At 39.9% G+C, this 23,880-nt stretch overlaps 1 protein-coding gene across 1 annotated transcript in view; it reads left to right on the top strand.

Annotated features, from left to right (window-relative positions):
• Positions 1–23,880, top strand: part of LOC103776275 (myosin-11-like) — a 49,032-nt gene that overhangs the window by 3,902 nt on the left and 21,250 nt on the right. Inside the window, 7 exon segments of the mRNA XM_008943777.1 lie at positions 1,041–1,197; positions 9,080–9,107; positions 16,099–16,201; positions 17,929–17,949; positions 20,097–20,189; positions 21,106–21,169; positions 23,273–23,371. Coding sequence (XP_008942025.1) covers positions 1,041–1,197; positions 9,080–9,107; positions 16,099–16,201; positions 17,929–17,949; positions 20,097–20,189; positions 21,106–21,169; positions 23,273–23,371 — 565 coding nt within the window.

Below are 23,880 nucleotides of genomic sequence, written 5' to 3'. Positions count from 1 at the left end.
CGGCGCTGCTTCCCGCGGGGAATGGAGGCAGCTCCCGCCGCCCTCGGGCACGGCCCCAGCCTGGGGCACGGCGGCAGCTGCGCACCGCAAAGCGCTCGTGCGCACAGCATGGCGAATAAAAAACAAATTACAAGAATTTGGAAAAAGTTACAAAAATCCCAAACCACTTACGCCTAGGTCAGAACGAGCATAATTTATTATTTCTTTTTTTTTTTTTTTCTTTTTTTAAACTGGCATGGTTTTAAAACGGCCATAGGCATCTTAAATATCACAATACCCCTGCAATTATAATCTCGTACCTGTATTTCTTTTTATATTTTTAGTTGTTTAAAAAAAATAAAAACCCTTGCAAATTGCTTACTTTTAGTAACTGTTTGTAAAACATGGCTCACTATTTATTGCTATATGCTATTATTTCTGCTTCAGTTCACTTTTCCTTACATTTCTTACAGAAATACTCACGTAGTGAAGGCCTGACTATTCAGTTGACACCTATTTGGTACTTGCATAATTCTTTTTCAAGGACTCTCATCAATCATTATAGACGGTGTTCGTATAATCTTAATGCTTAAATCTTAGCATTTAAAAACACTTCTTCCAACATCAAACCAAGCTTCTTACCTAGGACTTCAGTTTACAAAAACTGACACCTACCTGAGCAGAGGAAATACTCTGGCATGAAAATACATATATAAAGAAATATTATTCTTATTACAGTTTTTACATCATCACAGAAAAAGGCGATTCACTGTGTACTGAAAATAACTGAAGTCAAGAAGCTCTAACAGCAGATCATGGTGTTTCTACAGATTGCTAAACTCACATACTTTCTAGCTGTTTGTTTATTAGAAATAATTATTTGGAAATACTTGGAAACCACTCATACGCATACATTCAGAAATTGCTTAATTTGTTACACTAGGCAGAATACAAAAGAGTGGTTTTTGCTAAAATCCTGTTCAGTGCAGCTGATGCCTGTGTTTCCCAGATGAGACGTGGCACATCATATTAATTCCATTTTTTATCTGAATTCCTTGCAGACTTATTCAGGCCTCTTCTGTGTTGTGATAAATCCATACAAGCAGCTGCCCATTTATTCAGAGAAGATTATTGACATGTACAAGGGAAAGAAGAGGCACGAGATGCCGCCCCACATCTACGCAATCGCGGACACAGCCTACAGGAGCATGCTGCAAGGTAGGCCGCTTCCGCTGCAGTCCCCACCTCAGCGTGGAAGAAAACGCCTCACAATGCCACGTGTGCTCCTAGCACAGCCAGAAAAGAGCTGCTATGGAGGCGACACGGGCTTTCTAGAAGTTTCAGAGGAATTCTTTGGCAGGAACGGCAGTCCACAAACACTGTGACTCAAAAAGGAAAAGCAATCCTTTTACCCATCTGTGTCGAGGCATGTGGGAAGGTTTCAAAGTCAAGCAAATAGTTTTGGCAAATACGGGCATGGAAAATGCTCCCTCTCGATCAGTGGAGGCTATTCCAAAGTTAGCTGCTAGCACTGCTGGATCTGGCTGCATTGCTCCTCTCTCCCTCTCTCTCCTAGCAAAGCAAATTCAAATCATGTTTTGGGGCTACTTTCATTAGTCCGATGCTTTGGAGCCCTGAGTTGAGATGTGCCATGTTCTAACACTAATGGCAAGGAGCAGCAGTGGGAAAGCAGTCAAGGCCCAAATGATGCAAACAAACCCTTTGAAAGTCCCAGTACTTTCCTCCTACTGACAGACAGAGGGGACTTTGCCCTAAGCAAAACAAATAGTATTTTAGGGACGAAAAAGCTATAGTGATGAATGTACAAAGCTGCAACACCTACAGACTACAGGGATGCAACTGGTTGCCATCACATAGTGATCTCAGATGCACCAGGAAACAAGGACTCGATAAAATGCCTTGAAATTTAAATGCCCTCATTAGGAGCCTGATCCTGCAGAAATTCTGGCCGGCAGCTGTGGCTCAGCAAGGTTCACAGGTTTGGCCCTAAAATCTGAGGCTTCCCAGGATGGAGCTTATCAGTTTTAGATAAATTTCAGTTTGGCAGCTAGATTAGTACCTGGTACTGATTTGTAACATTTACATACATCCACAGAACAGTGATTGTTTCAGGAAATTAATCCATTCAAAACCACTACGCACTTCATTTGACTCATGCAAATGACATGACACGGTATTTCACTAGGTGCACAGCACATCATAATCACAAGATTGCAGTCCTTCTCTGCTTGTTTTGCCTGAAGCATGAACCTGATGAATTTATTAGAAGTTACAAGTAGCTGGTTTGGCATATTGTAGTTAATTGCAGTTTTCTATACCAAAATTTAGATTAGACAAAGTCCTTCCTCACAATGTAAAAATATCTTCTTTTATGTGTGTGTGCCAAACCATTGAATCTACAGAAGTATAAAATTTTCCAGCTCTAGGCAGACTTCTACTACTGACTGAAAACACCAAAGTCCTGTCATTTTCACACAAGCAATATGTGTATATATATATACACACACACACACACACACAGACAATGGTTATTGATATCAAAGACATCAAAACAGTTTTTTCAAAAATAATGTCCTGAGTACTCATATGTACTAACTGGAATGCTAACAAAATAATCCAGATAACAAAGTCCTTAGGACTTCTGAAGATTAAACTCCTGAAGATTATTTACTTATCTAAGTTGATGACCTAATTATCTTAGGTCTAAAGTCTTAGGTTCCTGAATTTAGAGTCTTACATTTTCAGATACAAGAGTGTTTGAAATCTAATTGAAGTTTAAACCCAGAGAACTGGGTACCTTCTTTACAGTATCAAACTTTTTTCTTTCTATGGCTTATGTGACATTCCTTTTCTGGAGCAACAATAAAAGACATCCTGAAAACAGACCTTCCTCTGTACTGTAACAGCAGAGTTATTAATGAAGACAGGCATATAAAATATTAGGCCTGAAGGTGCTTTTAAAATAACATGAGTCAGTATATATAATTTTTGACGTAACCACAGTAATAAGAAACTTATTTGGCATAAGCTCATCCCCCTCAACTAGTCACATACTTGTATTCCAGATCATCTCTTGAACTCTGTGTTCTGCATCCAACACTGTCCAGGGCTTGGGCAGGCCCCCAAGTCAGAGCAGTCTTCCTCCCTTAGATCCTTTACTTAAGCAGCAAGCCTTGCAGGAGAGCTCTGCAAGAAGCTTCTGGCTCCTGCGGGTCAGGAGCAGTATTCTCACTCAGCTGTGCACAATACTGCTACTTGCTCCTAAAAGGGGAATGGGGAAAAACAGCTAGAAAAGGGCACAAGCTATTAGGGAAAAAAAAAAAAAAAATATATACTTCAGGCTGTGCTGAAACAGGAAGATTGTTTGGCCTGACAGTACATGAGTTTTCTGCATAACATGAAACTAGTATCAGCATAGATCAGCCTGATCCCAGGCTCCCTGGCCTCTTTCACTCTTCCTCTCTGACTGTCTGCTGTCCTTCCTCACATGTCCTTCCTTCACTCCCAAGCAGTGGTGAAGCCACTTGAGCTGGTTTGCCCTTTGCTCCACCCAGAACAGCCTGGCTTCAGCTGTGACTCCCAGGCTGGCAGGAGGAGGCAGCAAGAGCACATGCGTCTTTTTATTCACTTTTTTTGTGCTCATCATAATTTCCTGGCTTCACCAGCTCTTGAGGAAGCTTTATGCCTTGTTATTCATGTGCCTCTTTTGAAAGGACTTCTTTACAGCAGACAAGAGGAGGTGTGTAAGTGGGAAGAAAAGGGACTAGATCATCAGCCGAACCTTTAGGAGAATGCTCTTGCACTGCTTTCCATCCTCACCACGCACGGCTGGCACGGCAGCTGGGAAGCAGTCTCACAAGGGTTTGCATCACAAGCCCAGGACACCCACGCTTTACTTGCACATGCCCTTTTGGAGTCTCTCCATCCCCCAGGAGGGCCCCAGCTGGTTTTAAAGCCATGCTTTTGTTTGTTAAATGTACTCATGTTTTGTGCATAAAACTAAAGCAAACCTCAAAATAACTCTAGTTATTCAGCCAAATTGTATTCACATTGGAGGAGTGAAAGTGGGCATCAACATGATTGTGTGTGTGTGTGCATGCAACACATAAAGACATGGAGAGCTTTAGAGTTTTTTGTAAGCATATTTGCAAATAGAATATAAACAAAAAATCTTACTCATAAACATAGATCAGGGCACTGAATGTTTTCCTTGTGAGATTTCAGTATTGCTCCTTATCTGGGAAACTTGCATAGCTTCCTCTTGCCAAAGTCAAATATATTTTAGATTCACAAGACTGAAGAATTACATTCTGGTACTTCATGACCAGGGCCTCCCTCCTGGCCAGGAGCAATCGGCTTGTTCAGAGGTCTCAAGTAACCTTTATCTTTTGCTGAATCAAGCCTCAGTGTCTGCAGATTGCTGGTCCTATCACAGGCTCATCATCTGGGAATCACAGCCCTTCACACCCTCTCCTCTGGTGGCACAAGTATGCAGCTAAAAACATGCACACTGCACTTCTCTTCTGCTTTAGAGTCTTACTTGGTTAATATATTAATTAAGAATCATGTTTAAAATTGTTCTGGTAATAATACTTAGCCATGGTTAACAAAAATCACATAATTGGACTTTCTTCCAAATATGCAGAAAAGCTGACATCACACAGGACATAGGAATTAACAAAGAAGTTGTCTAGGCAGAGATAAAATTTCCACTTGTTTCAAGTGGTTCTGAGTACCTAAAACCCTTCTACAAATCAAAGTCATGCTGTCTCATGCTCAAGCTGAGGTGCTGGATGTCTTGTCGAATCTACTTATTACTATGTCAATAATGCAGTATGATCCTCACCCAAGCCTACTCACTGATGCTCATTTCCAGCCAGAACAAGAATAAAAGTTATCCACTTTAGTTTTTTTAATCTAAAAGACTAAGAGAATCCAACATTCCACAAGAACATTTTGTCTGTATATCTGTCGCTAGGAGCTACCAGATTGAACTGAGCCCCACTGGCTGTCTGGACAGACAAGCTAGCTGACTACTACTACACTTTGAGACTGTGGTCATAAAAAAAATCAACCTATGCTTCTGCACCCACCTCTCTCTCCTGTTTTGAATGAAGTAGCTCCCCAGTGGCATGGCTGCCATGCAGAGTCCCTGAGCCTCATTCCAACTCTTGCACTGCCAGCACCAACCCTCATGCAGTCATGATGCAAAACTGCCCCAGGTGAAAACCATCCCTTGGTTTTTTTTGAATTAGTTTTAAGGTGGGTCACCCCATCCTGGGGCTGTGTGGCTGCATGAACACTGGTTGCGGCAGCAAGGAGAGGGCAGTGCAGGCCAGGGAAGAGGAGCTGGAGGTGGGTGAATAACTTCCTCCTGCAGCACTGCCAGCTTCCAGTGATGATGGAGCTAAGACACCACCCAGTAGGGATGACTAATTCTGCTGCTGTCTGCCATCTTTCCTACATGCAGCAAACAGCAAATAAGTGATAAACAATACAAATATGAAAAGTCAGGTTGTGTAGCAGTAGTAATAGGTATGTATTTTCATGTGGATGATCAGGCTTTTATTAAGCTCTCTGGCAAGGAATCATTACAGAGAAGATATATTATGGTTTTCTCCAGATTTCAGAAGGTTATCTATTTTCTGCAAAGCCATTTTTATGCAAGCTTGAGTTAAAGATGGAAAAACAAACAACCTGGTAGTTACTGGGAGGTATGGGAGGGAAATAAAGTTCCCAAGATCTTAGAAAAGGAGGCTGCTGTGAAAAGCCATCTGTTTACTGTGTCCTTAGCAGACTGTACAGAAATGTCCCCTTTAGGCAGTGTAGTTATTAACAAATGTAAAGAAGCAGTAAGCCAGCACTGGAACATGGTTTCAGTCTGTTTTTTTTCCTTTTATGGTAACACTGCCAGCTTGCTGCTTCATTGTGATAAACTATCTGATTTTGTTTGTGATTAAGCAGGGCTAGCTGATCTATCAAGAACAGAGGGGCATGTGATTCTTACAAGCAACCTGGAGGTGTTTGGTGAAAAAAGCAAAGCAGATTCCAGAAAAAAAAAAAGTCAACTGCATGTTTAGGAAAGGTGGTGGGGTTTAGAATGTACAGACCAATCTCTGTGCTATTAAAAATTGAGGAAAAAAAAAAAAAAAAGTCCTAAACATCTGATGGAGACATATAGGGGGTGAATATAATAGTCTTCCCAGTAGTGTCAGGTTTTTTAAAAAGGCATTAACCAAAAAGGAATCTAGAAGACATATTTTGTTGCTCTTTAAGCTCCAGGAATTATGTTTAAGGAGTTTTATTTGTGCAAGTCATCCTCTTCTGATAGATCTATGCATATCAAGTTGCAGACTCACAAAACAGGACATAGTCCTTTCTATAGAGAATAAAATATTCCAGAATAGAACTAGGAGTAATGGAACTGGAGAGCCCTTGAAAGGAAATAAGACCAGTATCTGCAGGTGAAGTTGTAACAGAATAGAATTTGATTCCCTAATATGTTTCATCCTTACCTTCACAATCTGTTAGAACTGCTGAAAGAAATGGAGTAGCATCTGGAATTCTCCTTCCATGAATGTGCACAGGACAGTTTGTCATCATCAGGTTTCCCAAGACAGGCTGCACAGTTCAGCAATGCAGGGCTGAAAACTTTGAGACTCCATATGGCTGCCAAACACAAGGGAAGTTAGAAGGGGATAAGTGCAGTGACCAAGAGAGAAGCTTGCAAGATTGCCATAGGGTTGTTCACCTACAGAGAACAGGCAAATCACATAGGTCAGCCCAATCCTGGAAGCCTTTCAGACTACAGGAGAAAGCTGAAAGCACATTAAAAAATTTGATTTTTTCCTCCAAGAACCTCTCATAGCCCTCAAGCAAGCTGCTGTCTGTCAGAGTCACAAAGTGCTGCTTCACCAGAAGGCATCCTTGGAGACACAGCGACCACCCTCCTTTCAGTTTGAGTCCTTCCAGGACCAAAGACCTACCATTCCCTCCATTTCCCTCAGTCCTGTTTCAGCTTGGTTTGTTCCCTCTGCCTGCATGAGGGGCAGGGCTGATCCAAAGAAATTCAGACCATCAGACTTGGCTTGCCTAGCCTGTTCTCTGCCCTAGAGGGCACTTGGTGCCTCTTCTGACCCTTCTAATCCTCTTTCTGCTCTTATATTTCAGCAAAACTGCAGAAACTCATGCACTCAGGCAAACCCCTGTGGCAGGCCAGTCTGTGAAATACCTTCAGGAGGGGTTTTTCATTTACTGGGGAGTAAAAGAAGGGCAGCAATAGGCAGCAAAGAGCAGTGAGAAAATACTTGGCTTGGAGGAGACCAAGATTTCCTAATGTCCCCTGAGCTCAGAAATCCCACTGGCAACTCTGTATCAAGGAGTCATTTTTATTTTCTTTATGGGTTTCTGAAGCAGTATCAATATATGCCCATAGTTTCTATTTAGCCAACAGGGTATTTTTAGCAAAAATTCTACCGCGTTCTCACTTTTTTAACTTAAAAGAAAGCCTAGTTTGTACCCTGCATTGAAAAATAAACATGGCTCACAGCTCCTCTCCTCCCAAATGTTTGTATGGAAGAGTCCTGCTGTGCTGATTGCTGGCAAATCTCTCCAGTAGAAATGTAATGAGTCATTTTGTACGGATTTACTGAATGAAGCAGTTAAGTGGCACTATTTGCTGTGTGAGTGATCGACAGAGCAGTTAATGCTACAGCTACTGAGGAACTGAGAGTAAACCAGTTGTTGAGTATCAATCCAAGCCATAGCAGAATCCTCTATTACTTTCCCTAGACTGGCTGCGGTCCAGGCAGCAATTACAACTTGCAAGCTTAATAGGCCAAATTTATCTCCATTATCTTTGCACAGCACAGAAAGCTTGTTTATCTCATGGTATTTATTGCAAGGAGGGTGAGCAATAGGGGCAAGCAATCAGATAGGTAGCCCTGCAAGTCACCTCACACACTGAATAAAAGGAGGAAGGAGTTCATGTCTTGGCCTCTGACCAGAGGCTCCACTGGGCTAAGGCTAGCTCTGCATTTGATAAATAATGCCAAACCATACATAAACACTTGCTTCTGCCTTAGTTATCTGCCTCAGATCTCAGATTTGTAAACTATGCACACTTCAGAAATGTGTTTGACCCGCCTGGAAAGTTGTTTTCCTAAGTCAGTCAGAAGATTATTCTACATTCTGTACAAGGCAGCCTCACTCAAAGAAGGGCCAACTTCAGTGCTAGGGCAGGTTGTGCAGATCCTTGCCCGGGTCTAACTCCAAATAGCGCGCTCCAGGAGTGCAAATACCACACTTCTCTGGGCAACCTGTCCTAGTGTTTGACCAGTCCCAAAGTGAAAACATTTTTCTGCATCAGAAGTGCTCACAGTAAACATGCCAGTCATGCATCTTTACATAGAGGGCAAATTGTAAACTACCACAGCTCTTTCTGGAAGTCCTGTTTCAATGGAACTTTACAAAATAGTTTATAATTGTGGAGCAGATTATAAAATATGTGAAGTATCTTGTTTTATCTTACTCTTTAGAGGACATCTCAAATTACTTTTCTTGATAAATGTTGTCTCTGAGTCTGAAATGAAATAGAAAGCACATTATTCAGGTACTTGAACTGCTCTGCTTTCAAAATTCAAAGCTTTGCATGACCAGCTTAAAACATTTTGGGTTTTGATGCCTTATCTGTCCAGACTTTGTGTTAAGTGGGCTGCTAGCCATACTTCATAAGCATAGTAAAAACTTGAGTTTCAGGTTTGAAACTTGCAGTTATAATCTTCTTAGAGAGAGCCTGATCTTTTTGCTGTCCTCATTACAGTTCATCTCTAATGGAATTTACAAAAAATATTTTTGAACTCTTAACCTTTTGTTCATTTTTTTTTTTTTGTACAAAATATTTCCATTAGAGATGGTTATTTAAATTCAAGGGCAAATTAAATAAGATGTGAACCCAATACTTTTGACTAATCATGGACTGCAAGATTTTGTCTGTTCAGTGTAAATCCTTATAAATGCAAGTGCTTCTGTCAGGATAGAGATTTTTCCTAATTAATGGATTTTTTTCCTTTATTGACAGATCGAGAAGACCAGTCTATCCTGTGCACGTAAGTAAACTGATCTATTTTAGTACATCTCAATATTATGTCTATCTTTATTCAAAATTGATTCAAATTATGATGAAACAGACATATTGTCCTGCCTTTCAGCAAGCCTGAACTCCAGTCCTAAACCTATTCCAGCATATTTATTTACCTGTTGATAAAATAAAAAGCAGGTATCAGTGTCGTAGGAAGTCTTTAATGCACAAACTTACTTCTCTAAATTTACTTTCTGAGTTTAGAGATTTAAAAGTTTATAATGAAGAGTTGGAGAGTGTGGATGTAAAACTATGTGCATAGAGACAACAGGGGATTTTAAAAGATTCATAGAGGAAGTTGAGGAACTGAGAAAACTGAGGAACACAGAGCATCCCAGATATTAACTGAACTGCTCTTCATTTCTAGCTGTTGGTGGCTCACCACAATGTCCTAATTCAGTTGTCATTGCAGAAAGGTGTCTTTTCATGTTCATGCTGTTGTTTTGTGCTGTTTGCATACCCTGTAGCTAGAATGGGAAACGTTTGGTACTCCCTGCTGGCAGTGGGCACCCACCCCTGGAGCCTGTGCAGGAGGCAGGGCTGTGTTGGCTAAGAGGGCTCAGCAGCTTTGGACAGGTTGGACCTTTCTGCAGTCTCTGCATAATCGGTTTAGGCTCATGGGTTTTGTTCATGAAAATCCACTGAAGTATCCACTTCTGACAGCTACCATATATGGAAAATACCCTTTTTTTTTTTTACCTGGCCACCTAAGCTGGAAACATAAGGTGTTTCACACCTGTAATACATAACTAAAGGGAATGAAATGCCTTTCCCATTTTGAAAACAGCTAAAATAAGTGTTTTGTTGAGATGTTTAGAATAATTGCTGTATGTTGGAATACCCATAGCTTAAAATAGTCCTCACACATGTATTTTAAACCAAAACGATTAGTCAAGCTAAAGCAAATGTACACAACTTTAACAACTACTAGTTTGTCATCCTTTTTGGCCTTATTTGGCTGTACAGAAAGAAAAGAGTTCACTTGGCTTCAGCGCTCAAGTGGAAGCAATTTGCATTATTTTATGCTAAAAATTCTAAGAAATTATCTTTTTGCCTAAAATATGTAACAATAACTGAAGATTTTGTGGCATTGAGCAGCTAGGACCATTTCTGTAAATAGCTCCAGACTCAAACTTTGCAAGGCCTGGTACCTAAATTATAAAAAAAGGAGCTGTGAGGATTTAAATGTAAGTAGTTGTAGATGCTGCCAAAAATTGTTATGTTTATTGATGCTGCAGTGTAGAGTCTTGCACTTCTTACACTTATGCCACCTCTCTCCCACAAATAACTTTTTGCTACTTATCTTAGGAAAATTCATCATGATAGCCAAAATACTGGTACGAAAATTAAAGCAAAAATTGTGCACTTTATTTGTGAGTTCTCTATGCTGTGTGCTTTGTACTCCTACTGCAAAGTAATTCCATTGTTAGTAGAGCTCACCTGGGAGCCAAAGGCCGGTGGGATGCTGAAATTCACCTGAAAAGCTGCTGGGGCACAGGCAGGGGCAGAGATCTGAGAGTTAGTCATGATTCCATGTTTCTGAGTATAAATACACCCATTCTCAGGACTTCAGCCTCAGCTCATTGAGTTTACTCTCGTGTGGTTAAGTATTCTTTACATTCTTTTTCAGTCTCTACTCTTTGTGTGACTAACTGTGGTATGTTTAAAATGCTCCGTCTTTAATGCTCATGGGTTCTAATGCTTCCTCAGAATTCCCTGTCTTTCCTGGATATCATTGTTTCCTGTATATTTTACTGATAACTACACACACACTGCCTTTGATCTGCTCTCCTCTGTGCACACATCCTTTCTGCTGTGAGCTCTTTCCCATGGCCGGCATCACTGAACATTCTCTCATGTCATTCCCTGCCAGTTGCTCTCTGCCACTTTACAGTCAGCCTTAAACCCCTGCATCCTACCATCACTTTTACAAGCTGCCTTTCTGGAACACAAGACACTTTACACCATGGCTACACTTACTAATGGATCTATGGCTGCACTGTTATTACATAACATGTAACATAACATGTATAATAAATATACAAGGTGTAATGCTGCACTAAGAGTATGAAATCTTATTATGTGTCTGAAAATTAAGGCAGCTAAGATTTTTCTGTCCTTCTATTTTGGTTCTGGGAGGGTTCTGGGCAGCCTTCACTGCTCTGCCTGGCTATTGGGATTCCTCAGAAATTCCTGCCTGAGCCTAGGCCTCCCTCACTGCAGTCCCTCTTCTTTGACATCCGAGCTGGCCGTAGTATATTCTGTATTCACTCTTACAAAGACCATGCTGGTCTGTGTTGACCAGCACATGCACATGAGATATTGCTGAAGAAAAAATCCCAAGAAATCTGAGCAGCCTTGGTGGATCAGTGAACAGGCTTGTGAATTTTCAAGTTTCTCCCTATGTAAATAAAGGCAACAGTCCTCAAAGGAGACTTCTGGCCTCTAAGTTGTTTGATTTCTAAAGATAAAAGTGGATTCTCCTGGAGTTTTCAAAAAGTTTTTTACTAAAATTTCCACAGATGCTTATCTGCATAGCTAAGCACTTGAGTGGTTTACAGATAACTTCTTCAGCCTGTTTGATCTTGGGGTTATCATATTTTAGCCACTTCCTGAAGAGTGGGTAGAATATCTTGTAGAAAGCAGACATGGCTAAAAAGGACTGTGTACAAACTTCAGTTAAATGAAAAAAGGACTTTGAATGAATGAGAGAAAAAAATGATCAAAATTATTGGGGTAATGCTTGGGGTAATGTGAAGCCTGTGAAAATAAATGCCTGTTAAACACTTGATTTGTATGTATAATCAAATACTTCTTCATTACCTTTTACTTTTTTTTTATATACATGCATTTTGTTTGAATAGCTTCTATAAAAACATATGGTAGCAGAGTACTTAATTTCCACTTAATTTGATACAGTAACAGACAAAATATTGGATCATGCAGTGACCATCCTGCTCTTTTCCCTTTCCTCCCCACTCTTTTTGTGGGCAAACTCTCCAGAGTCTCACCCAGCCACAGGACTTCAGCCCACTTTCTTCCCTGACACAGGTCAAGAAGCAGAGTCATCCAGAACATCCTCCAGACAGCAAAGCCCCATTAGTCAAAAGACTCCTCCACAAGAGAGCTAAACTCTTGTCTTTTCCAGCTCACTAAATCTCAAAGGCTGGAGCTGGCAAGTGCTGCTGCCTGGCCCTTCTCCCATACAGATATCTTTTGTAGTTAGACTTGGGGTGGAGCTTGGTGCTGAACCAGCTCAGTCTCTTTTGGGAATTTTTTAATAAATAAACTAGTAGGATCAGTGGGCTGGCTTCTGAGACGGGCCTCTAGCAGGATACATCTGATCTAGGACCAGGATTTTCATTATCTTTGCACATCTCATACTGCAGGATGAAGCTTGCCAAGCCCTAATGTGATTTAGAGCACCTCATTGACTGCTCTGCACACAGAGGCTTCCCACAGTGCCAGCATAGCCAGATTAAGAGATGTGTGAACGGGCAATTTTTGTGGTTCATTGCTTACTGAGACAAATGCTGAAAATAAATTCTGCTGTTACTTCTCAGATGTTTCCAAAAGTGGAATTAAGCTAAGACTTACATAACAATATTAATATAGAAGTCTTTCAATTAAAACAAAACAAAACAAAACACACTTTGAAAACTGATTTTTCCCAGTTATACCCAAACATACAAGAGTCCTACCTACACCACAGGCTCACCCCACAACAGTGGGGCCAACTCCCCAGTCTCACCTTGTCCTAATTTGGAAACCTATTCTAACTAGGATCATTTTCATTTAAGGTGATGGTAATAGAGTCATGGAGGATTTAGTGGCTCATGTGATATAAAAACTCTATTATAGCTAGGTACTATATGTGTGAGCTTATGTGTTTTAAATCCTGTCCTGAGTTCCTAAAACAATGCCTGGAAAGAAATGAAGAATGAATTTAAACTATGCCACAAAAAGTGTGAGTGGTGTTTCTAGCAGAGCAAGACTGTAAGCCTAATGGACCCTTCTGCTCTGTGAAGGGCAAGGAGTTTCTTCAGAGGAAAACAGGTATGGGAAGCAGATGAAGTACTGCTGTTGGTCTGATAAGAACTGTGTAACGGGACCTGCTTTTGATCTGTTTTTTCTGTGCTGCCCACCTGAGCTGGGTGCAAAGAGCAGTGCTGGCAGTGGATGTGCTGCCTCTATGTATGGCAGGCAACAAGAATTGTTTGAGATGCTTCAGTTAAACAAATGACCAGCCTACTCCCAAAAGATCATGATTAGGATAGTTTTTATGGTGAATGCACCCTTTGGAAGACAATTTAGAGATTAAGACAGAGGAAAATGGGCACTTAGAAGAGAGGAACAGATGTCTCCTGGGAGGAATGCTGGTGTGTATCGTTCATGCCAAAACTACTGAAAGATGCTTGTGAGAAAGGCCCATCTTTAAAATTTCAGTTGCTGAGCTTGAGAGAGCATGTAGATTTCTAACCAGGTGGGATTCCTCATACCACCTCACATTGAAAGTTATTTTTACCACCCCAGAAATGATGGTACTTCAAGGCAGATGCAGAGAAAAAAACAAAACAAAACACAAAACCCAGCATGACCAGCTCTGTTGCAGCTCAGTACTTCTAGGAAGAATGTCATCCATCTGTGGAGCAAACTAAGAGGTTCATGTGCTCTCCTCCTCTTGGGTCTTTCCCCTTCTAAAATTCTTGGTGTTTAGGCACATTGAACCTGATCTAGCTATTCCACCTCATTAGTTAGTTTTCAAACACATGGTATTTAGATGAAATCTAGACAATTCATACAGCTATGATGCATCTTTCAGAGTATGTGGACTACTTATGTTGTTTACTGGATACTTATCAGCCTATCTATTGTCATGGACATTTAAAAATTATCTGATGTGTTGAAAACTTAATTGTATTCTTCAGCTGCCATGGACATTATTCTCCATTACTTACTGAACCTTAGAGGGTTTCCCCCCTACTTTTAGCTGTTGAGATACTGCTTGTTTTCCATTTCATGTTGAAGAATTTCCATTTTATGTTGAAGAACTTTTTATTTTCCACTTCAAAAGGAAGTTAAAGCCTCAAAGTCTATCTGCAGAAAATACAAAAACTCTCAGCCTATGTAGGAGCAAAGAGTTAAGGATGAAAGCACAGAACAAAATGTTAAGTAACTTAAGCATTACAGTGTGGTAGGATAATTACAAGTAAAACGATACCATATATGGTAATACTCACAAGGATTCAGGGGAAAGCCAAACGATGGGCACTATTGCTCTGGGAGAGAGGAAATGCAATTCATGCAGTGATGAACTACAAATAACCTTTAATAAAATGGAAGAGATCAAAGCCCAGGGTTTGTTTGAAGAAAGTTCTTCCTAAATCTTTTTTCCCAAAGAAGCAAAATTGTAAGGTAGATTTATTTGAAAACTTTGTATGCATATGTCTTCAAATTGGTGTGTTTGGTTTGGAATTGTTCCCAGGACACTTAATTTTTATCAATAAAACATGGAAATGTTTTAGCACTGAAGCCCAGGAAGAGACAAATACAACCTCTAAACTGCAAATTAACCCAGGTCTTGTGAAAAGCAATCTATTCATCACAGTTATTTCTGGTTAAAACTCTAAAAGCCAGAAGAAACAATTCTCATCGTGTCGTACCTCAGGCAGGAATTGTTTCTGGTTTCCTAAGGTTTACATCAATGTCACTCTGTCTTGAAAGTTGTGCCCAGCACTTACCCATATTTTTTATGGCCATTTATCACTTGTCCCTTGGTAGGCAAAATTAACTCCTGTATTTCCTAATTAGGAAAAGAAGGAGAACTTGCTAAAGAAGTTAGCAAAAAAAAAGAAGGAGATCCAGCTAAATAGTTTCAGCTTCAAAAGAGTTGACAAATATCCATGGGATTTTTGAATGTATTGTTCTTTTTATTTTAAAATTCTTGTTAGCTTAAACCAAAGACAAAAGGGTCCAACTTACACTTAGACTGTTGCCTTCCTCACAGCACTAGCTTGATACTGTTGAAAGAACTAGTTCATTACATCCATGCCCACTTTAATGTCCTTTTTGATTGCTGAAACAGGACAGTATAAAAACCATTTTAATCTATATAATCATCAGAGACAAAGGTATCTAGAAGGTGCGAAACAATGTAATGTGACAGAGACAGAAAAGTAGGCTGGAAATTCTTCTGAGAAAAGACTGTAAATCTGGCCCTTGCACCTGTACTTTGAAAAATACTATTTTACTTTAAGAGTTGTAAATAACAACCTGGAAGTCCTCTGAGAGGTGAAAAGTTACCATTGCCTTCCTGCTTCCCAAGCGACAGTGCATGGAGCACAGCCAGGGTGCCAGTTCTGCTGATCAGGCAGCTCCCCACTCAAGATGTTCCTTACTCGCCAGTTATCAGGGACACCTCAGGCAGTCCCAGCTCTAGTCCCACTGAATTCAAAGAGTGTTTGAACATGGAGTTCAGATAAGTCAGGATCATTTGCTTGTTATCCAGCACTGATACAAGCTGTTAGCCTGCTTTAATGCCAGAGTTTTGGAAAACTATTGTGTTACTGCTGATGTTTTTTCTTACTGCTGTACAACATCATAGTTCATGTTGTATTTTTTGGTCTTATAATACAAGCAGACTCCCTGCCAGTTCCATTTCTCATAAATGTTCAGATGCTGCCAAAGCAAGATGAACTGCCTTTCAAAAATGCATCATGTTTTAGAATTGCCCTAAATAGCCCAATGTCCAGTCCAAATACTAACAAGACAGAGATACAGATCTGATAATGTGTTCTTTGGATGCTGGAATCAGGTGGATTTGGAGAGATGGTGTTCAGGGGTAAATACTAACTGAGCCAGGCCATTTCCAGTCCTGTTTTTACACACTAAATACATCACGTGGCACAAAGACTCCACTAGTTACCTACCTTCTTTTGTGTTACTTTCTTTCCCCTCAGAGGTGAATCTGGTGCTGGCAAGACAGAAAATACCAAAAAGGTCATTCAGTACCTGGCTGTTGTTGCTTCATCACATAAGGGCAAAAAGGACACCACCATCACTGTAAGTGAGCTCCTCCGTATTCGAGTCTTCTTCAAGCCTGTTAGGACTTTTCTGAGCTGACTGTGCTAACAGCAAGTCAACATCTGTGGCTTGCCAAACAGTTGACATATTAAGAGTACACAATTACGTCACAGCTCTATGTTTATGGAAAAAAAAATTTTGTTTGACACTCCCTTAGGCATCAAATCAGAATGTACTTCCCTCAGAGAGAAATATTCGTAGCTTTCCATATGCATAGCACCTATTTATATCTTAGTATTAAGGCCTTGAAGTCTGCAAGGGCTCAGGTCCTTATTTTACCCGTGGCCCCTGGCAACGAAGAAATTTGGAAAAGCCTTTAACTAACAAATTGTCCAGCTGCATCACAAAAACATATACCAGCATTTAAACTTCCAGAGTTTTGATTGGCTTTGTTAGAAAGAGAGTTTCCTTACTCTAGAAAAGAGTCCCATTATAAAACTTGTCTTTTCCTTTTAGTGCTCTGTCAGAGAGAACAACTTTGAAAGGCACATTTTTTTAAAGTACTTTGTTCCTTCAAAATTTATCATAGTCTTTCCTTAGTTGACTAATGTTAATTTTCTTGCTCTGAACCATAATACGAGCCTATACCTGCCCAGTTCCCAGAGATTATCAGTGTGGCTGGGGCTCTCATCTGCCTTTGTTGTCTTCAGTGACACAACTCCAGCTCCTCCATTGTTTCCAGCATTTGAATGTTACTCAAACTTCTGAAAAAAAGTGTAGCAATTCACTTCTATGACAAAACAGGCTTAAGTCAGGAAGACATTTCAGTGTGTCCCAAATGCAAGACTGGGTCCAAAATAAATAATTAGCAGGGCAGTGGGAAACAAAGTAAAAATCTCATTATCATACCTGTGCTGGGTCTTGCAGCTGTGCTTGCACACTCTGTGTGCTGAGAGACAGAGGACTCCAGAGCACAGGGTGTGCAGCTTGGCCTCTTCCACCATAAATAACCCTTGTATAGCACACTCTGCCTTGAGGCAGGGGAAGGAGATGTCCCTTTGGGTAGTATTTTCTAGAAATCTGTGATTAAATTTTGTGGAAACAGTCCAAGACTAAGGGCATAATTTTCCTTTGTTGAATGTTTATGCAAAAAACTTCCTTCTTCCTACTGGGTCCCTGCTCAGTGGCTGGGGAAATGAACTTGCGGTTTCAAGGCCATCCCTAATGGGCATGTAACTGCAGTTGCTGCTGACTCCTCTGGGGAATCACATGAGTCTCAGGATCAGATTAGCCCTGAGACAGACCTGAAGGCAAATATCTACCAGATGGGAGCTGAGAGAAAGTCTAAGTTGTTCTATAACACACTGACAAATAGCTGTTCGGTGGCTGGGACTATTGACACTGCAGTACCGGTCATTAGCAAACACTGGATAGCAAAGAGCCTCAGTTGCACCACAGAAGAACTGGGGGTGTACCATAAAAATATCAGTCCTTGTCTAGTCCTGGGAGACTAACCCAGGACTGGATCCAAATCCCAGCCCTTTGCTTTAGGGTTTGTTTTTTTTTTTCCTTCATTTAAAATGTTCTAGATATGCTAATGGTATTTATGCTCTTAGTGTGTCTGCAGAAGATTGTTTGTGTTTGTATTCCTGGTTTCTGTGCATGGAAACTGTGTATTCATTATTTTAATATAGGAAAAACAATAAAAATGTCTGTGTAATGGAAATGATACTGACACTTGTTTTATACCACGTTATTCAATACAGCAAGGTCCATCTTTTTCTTACGTGAGTAACTTAGACTGTTTGATGTGTGTTTAAGGCACTGAGTGTAGATCTGCATGCTATTGTTGCACCTCAGAAATTTAAGAAAGATTTTGTTGAACTATGTTGTATGATATGGTAAAAAAGCAACAATAGCGCCGAATGCTCTCACAAACCTGCCCTAATTGTGTCAGGCTCCATGGTAAAGAATGAGGTCTGACACAGACAGGGTCCTCTTTCAAGTATCACTTTCTTCTATATGTGTGTGTTCAAATTGCTATAGTTTGAATGAAATTTCCCACGATCCTGAAAGAGCCACTCAGCCTGAAATTGAGCAATGTGATTTCTGAATGAAAATACCAAAACACCTTCTGTGCTTCAGGTTGAACTTTTTAGGACTGTTGTGAAATAATTCCTAAACCTCACGGTGTTTGATTGATTTGTTTGGCTGCATGCTTTCCGTTCAATATTGCTTTCAATTTTACATTTTCATGTAACTGTTAAGAATTGTTCACATCCACAGAAGTTAGCATGCTCTTAGCTTGCTGCTATGATGTGTAACAGAGCAATTCCCACTGCAGCTAGTGTCTGCAGATGTGTTTCTTGCAGGCCCTCATAGGCCCTCCTCTATTTGTTCCAGCATATAAATACTTTGGGAATATAGGCAAGTCTGCTGGCAGATTGTTTCTGTTTGTGTCAGGCAAATGGGATTTTTGTGGCTTTTAATGGGGTCTTTTTTTTCCCCAATCTGACTGCTGCCTCTCAGACTTTGGCTATGACAAAGGGCAATGTGTTGCCCCTTTGTTAATTGAATACTTATTTCACAAGCTCTCTGCAAAAAACCTAATTCCTTGCTGGCATATTCAACTCTGTGGAGTTCAGTGGACTTAGAACTGCACACAACGTTGTTCATTTGGAGCCACAGTTTTATACCCCAAGTTTACGGCAAGTTCAGTTCTCACTAGAATCAGGTGGTACCTGTCTCTGTTTAGCAGACAGGGCTCTATTTTCCATGCCACCATCTGATTTCAGCAACACCCTATGCCTGTAGTGGAGTTTTTAAGTCTACAGAGTGTAACTGGAAAGGTTCAGCCATTTGTTAACATTCTCTTACTTTTTAATGATAGCTTTGAGGCAATTCTCATAATTGCCACAGAAGTTACAAGGTATTCAGGAATAGCATTTAGAAGAAAGGCTACCAGCTTTGCACGCTAAGTGGAAAGCACTTTCATTTCCCAAATTATTTCCCCTAGATTCAGACTAAATATTGCCTTATTTTCCAGTTATAAGTAATTTTAATGATATCATATTTCAAGGACTTCTTCCTTGGAAATAATGAATGTTACTGCAGAATAGTACTCAAAGAATAGGATCACAAGAAGCAAATGTGAAACTGAGTGACCTCATAGGAAAGAGCTGAATGAAAAGCTCAAAAAAGCCATATTCATAAGCAAAGGATTTTTTTCAAGTTCATTGATTTGTTTAGAAATAGGAGTGTCAAATGCATGCGTGTTTCACTGCGTGATTTGTTTCATTAGCAATTACCCATCACAATTAACAATATAATACAAAGTTTGTGTGTTTGCATGAGAATTCATTATCCTAGTTTGAAATAAATCAATGCATTTCCATATTTAACCTAAATAGCCTTGCATGGATTAATTAATTAATTATAATTAATTAATAGACTTGATGAAATCTGCTTTGTAGCTTTGTGCTGCATTATATTAAAATTATTCCGGGCAAGTTATTCTAATTACATCATCATTTGCTAGCAAAGGATCTCAATAAACTAACTTGAAAAAGACATGCTAGAGGTTTCTTTAAGAATGTCCCTTCTAAAAATTATATTAGACTGGAAAAAAAATTGACATTGAATGACCCTTTCTTTTAATAAAGGCCAGTCGTGATGCTAAGCAGATGAATAGACTGATCTGTCACAGGCAACAGGACTGGAAAAGGGTCATATATGGAGGACAGCAGTGAACTGCACAAATATATAAACACAAAGATTAGCCAAGAATGAAAACAAATCCACATGAAGTGCAGTATTCAGGAAAAAAAAAGTTAGAGACTTAAATTATCTTTCATATTTTTCTCCAGTGTACATGTGTTGGTTTTAATTAAGTAATTATGAAGTTTAGGGTTAACTGCATCTGAACGAATTTTAGGGTGAGCTGGAAAAACAGCTTCTACAGGCAAACCCCATTCTTGAAGCTTTTGGAAATGCCAAAACTGTGAAGAATGACAACTCCTCCAGATTTGTAAGTAGGAGAAATCCAGCTGGGTCTCTGGGGCTTGGGTGGGAGGTAGGGGGTGGTACAGCATCTTTTAACAGTGGCCTTCATCAATGCTTCTCTCTAAAGAGTGTCTTAAAACTAATTCCTTAAAAATAGTTTTGAGTTCCTCTCTGAAATGGGAATGTGAGCTCATAGAAGATTAAAGATCAGCTCTAACTTGACAGGACCATTGTCCTCTCACAATTTACTAGTCTTCGTGTGGCCTTCCAGAGTCAATTCCTGCTCCAGGACATAACAACCTTCAAAATATCTGGAAACAAAATCTGTACTTTCTTTTCCTTTGCTCCACTGTCGAGCAAATATCTCATAAGGTGTAACTGTTATTTAGCAAAAGAGGTTAATATATTAAATTAAAAATGACGGAAGAAAAAGAAAAAACAATCTTGCAGATTCGGGTTAGAATGATGTGAGCTGAGTGCTGTCACTATTTGATGACACTTTTTTCTGTGCGTGCTGGCAGATGGTTGTTTTCCCTGCAGACTCTCCTCTCCCACCTCTGCTCTCTCCCTGCAAAGTTCAGGGATCTATGCAGATGAAGCTTAGCAGAGGGAGTTATGTAGTTCCAACACTCTTCCCTCATTGACCTTGTGGAAATCAAAGTAGAAAATAGATTTTGTCATAGACACTGCCTGGCTCAGTAGGGAGGACTCTTTTCCCTCTAAGTGCCTGAATTAAATGTGGGGTCAAATCTCTGCAGAGGGAATATCAGAGAAGTTCACTTCCTTCCAGGCTTTTCCATGGGTTGTTCCAGCAGAAGGGAATCAAGTATGCTATTAAGAGGTTGAGGTACACATCTTATTAAACAGGCTAAGTACTACTACTGGAAAATCTGACATAACCTGAAAGAATAGCCCAATCTAGATCTTCTTTTCATTCACAGGGCAAATTCATCCGCATCAACTTTGATGTGACAGGCTACATTGTTGGAGCAAACATAGAGACATGTATCCTTTTCAGTGAGCTGCACTGGAAGCTAACTAGGGTGAGCAGAAGGAAGTAAGATAAACAAACTCTACTGCATGTCTAAGAAAGGCAAATATTGCTGAGGCTGGTATAAACAAAGATGGAGGGAAGTGGCTCCATTTATGCTGATACCAGCTTCTCAGTTTGCCTTATGTTTGTGTTTACATTTCCAGGTCTGTTTTGTCTGCTATAGGAAAGCTATTTTCTATGTATACAGCTTCAGAAAATGGAAGCACCATACCTAAGGCAATGGCAGGAGACTTTAAAAGCAGAGTGCCAATAATACGATAACGGGGAAAGATTGTTTTGTGGTTGAGACTGTGCACATTCTGGAGAGCTATGCAGTTGCTTTGTTTCACATCAGTGTGATCATGCGTGAGTCACTCCAGTTCCTTGTGGTCTACCTTTCCAGTTGCATAAAAAGTTTTGAAACTTCCCTGGTGTTTGCAGGCACTTTGAAAAAAGCACCCACTAAATGCTTTATATTATCACCACCGTTTACCCAGGAACCTGGAGAGTGCTCCCCAGTTTTCAAGTCCAGGTTTACTGTCAACCAGACACTTTGTCCCAATCCTGACTGCATGTTGGGATGAAGTCCAGATGAGTACAATCTCACCCTCAGCCCTGTGCACCCCAGTTTCTGTGAGGTAAGGGTCCTGAGCCTCACAGACCAAATGATCAGGCTATGGGGGTGTGTGCCCTGCTCTTCAGGTATAGCAAAGGTCATATATGTTGTACTGGGTTAGAGGCACTCCAAGAAAAAGCATTGAGAATAACCTATTAAGGGAGAAGTCTGTATGATACCTAGGATGAGAGATTTCTGGTTCATGCCTGGAGGATTGAACGGTCATTTTAATACAAGTAATATACCTTCCACCCCTGTAATGACTTTATATTAATAAAGACACAAGAAACAGGAAAAGCCAAAGAATATGGTGCGGTCAGAAGGGCTGTCTTAGAGTCCTTACAGTTCCTCTCCCTTTGTCAAACCAGGGGACAATTTATCCTGGAATTGACTTGATCTCTGCATGTTCTGTTAAACTGCCATGGTCAGAAATTATGTGTTCTGGAAACTCACTCAACTGAAGAAAAGTAAATATTTTGCCGGCGCAGATGCCCCAGATAGCATCAAGTGCTAGACATGGCCAGAGCACTTGTCTGCTCCGGGTGCTAAATACTGCCCTGCTGGTTCAATGACACACCCAGAGCAGTGACCTATATATCAATAACCTTCATGGACTTTTTCAGGAAAAAAAAGTACAGACATTTTGGAGAAATTCAGCTTAGCCTGATTTTGCTTGCCAAGTACTCCTTCCTCTTCCCTTGGTTATGTTTATGAGATAGTGTGAATTTCAATGAACAAACAAGTATCTACCTAGATTCCTCAGTGCTGCATTGCTCATCTTTGCATAGAGAAGGAGCTGTTTACTCCAATGAGAGAGAAAGATCCATCTGTAAAGAAGGACCTTGTCTCTGGGGTGCAGCTTCAAACAACAAACAGTTTATCTTTCTGCTTTTATTTTGACAAATAATCTTTAGAAAAAAATCAGGTTTTAATTTTTTTGCTCTTAACTGAAGTTTTATCTAGAGCACTGTAGCTTTTAAAGAGTGAATCACTGACGAATGTTGAAATACACTATTGCCAAGTTCATTTTTAGTAGCTGATAGTCACAAAAATGAACCATAAATAAAGTTTGCTTTTTTATCTGCAATACTGGTCTCAAGAGCATTTTCTCTAGGCTGGTCCACTTTATGTTGCAAGAATCACATTGGTACATCATTTTAAAAGTGGTGTGAAATATACTGTGAGTATTACTTCTATGTATTTGATTTTAGAAGCATTTATGCCTATTGTGGTGCTTATGTCCATGATTACCAGCATTTACCATACAATAAGAGGTAGGAAATTAATCTACTTATTGTGGTGAGAATTATACCAATACCAGAGTTCCAGACACACATTCATGTTAGACAAGCTCATGGCAAATATTTCATCTATGCTATTGATGGTTCTGAGGCTGATGGCACAATTAAAGAAGAGATGAAATATGCTATTGTTTTTTTTTAACACACTCAACAAACAGATTTGCTTGAAAAATCCCGTGCTATCCGTCAGGCTAAAGATGAGCGAACGTTTCATATCTTTTACTATTTGATTGCTGGAGCTTCTGAACAAATGAGAAGTAAGTTACTTGCTAATGATACAATGGCTGACTTAAATAATTTATCTTAATTTCTTTAATTGTATGTCATTCAATTCTTTCTATAAAAAGCAGATCTTTAGGTATAGGAAATAATTTTCTCAATGTATTATAAGAAAGCTTCAATTGAAGTCCACTTGTTTGAGCCAGGTTGTTTGCAATTTACAGGATGTTTCAATTTAGAGATGTAAACCCATTTAGATCAATAGGAAAGAGATTTGGGGTTTTGGTTTTGTGTTTTTTTTTTGTTTGGTTTGGTTTGGGGTTTTTTTGGTGTGTTTGTTTGTTTGGGGGTTTTTGGGTTGTTGTTTTGACTGAGGTTCCCAACAAAAATATTGTCTTGTGGTTTTAAAATACTGTAAGAGAATGTCTTTCCCACAGCACATCATTATCCTGTGAAATCCATAGCTTCTGAATATTGAGAAGGTGAAAAGTATAAGTAGATCCAAAGAAACAGACGTAGGATGTGTTGGAACATCATGGTTCAGATA

This window comes from Merops nubicus, unplaced genomic scaffold, assembly GCF_000691845.1.
Source record: "Merops nubicus isolate BGI_N331 unplaced genomic scaffold, ASM69184v1 scaffold5217, whole genome shotgun sequence".
NCBI lineage: Eukaryota > Metazoa > Chordata > Aves > Coraciiformes > Meropidae > Merops > Merops nubicus.
This window is presented reverse-complemented; position numbering and strand designations above follow the sequence as displayed.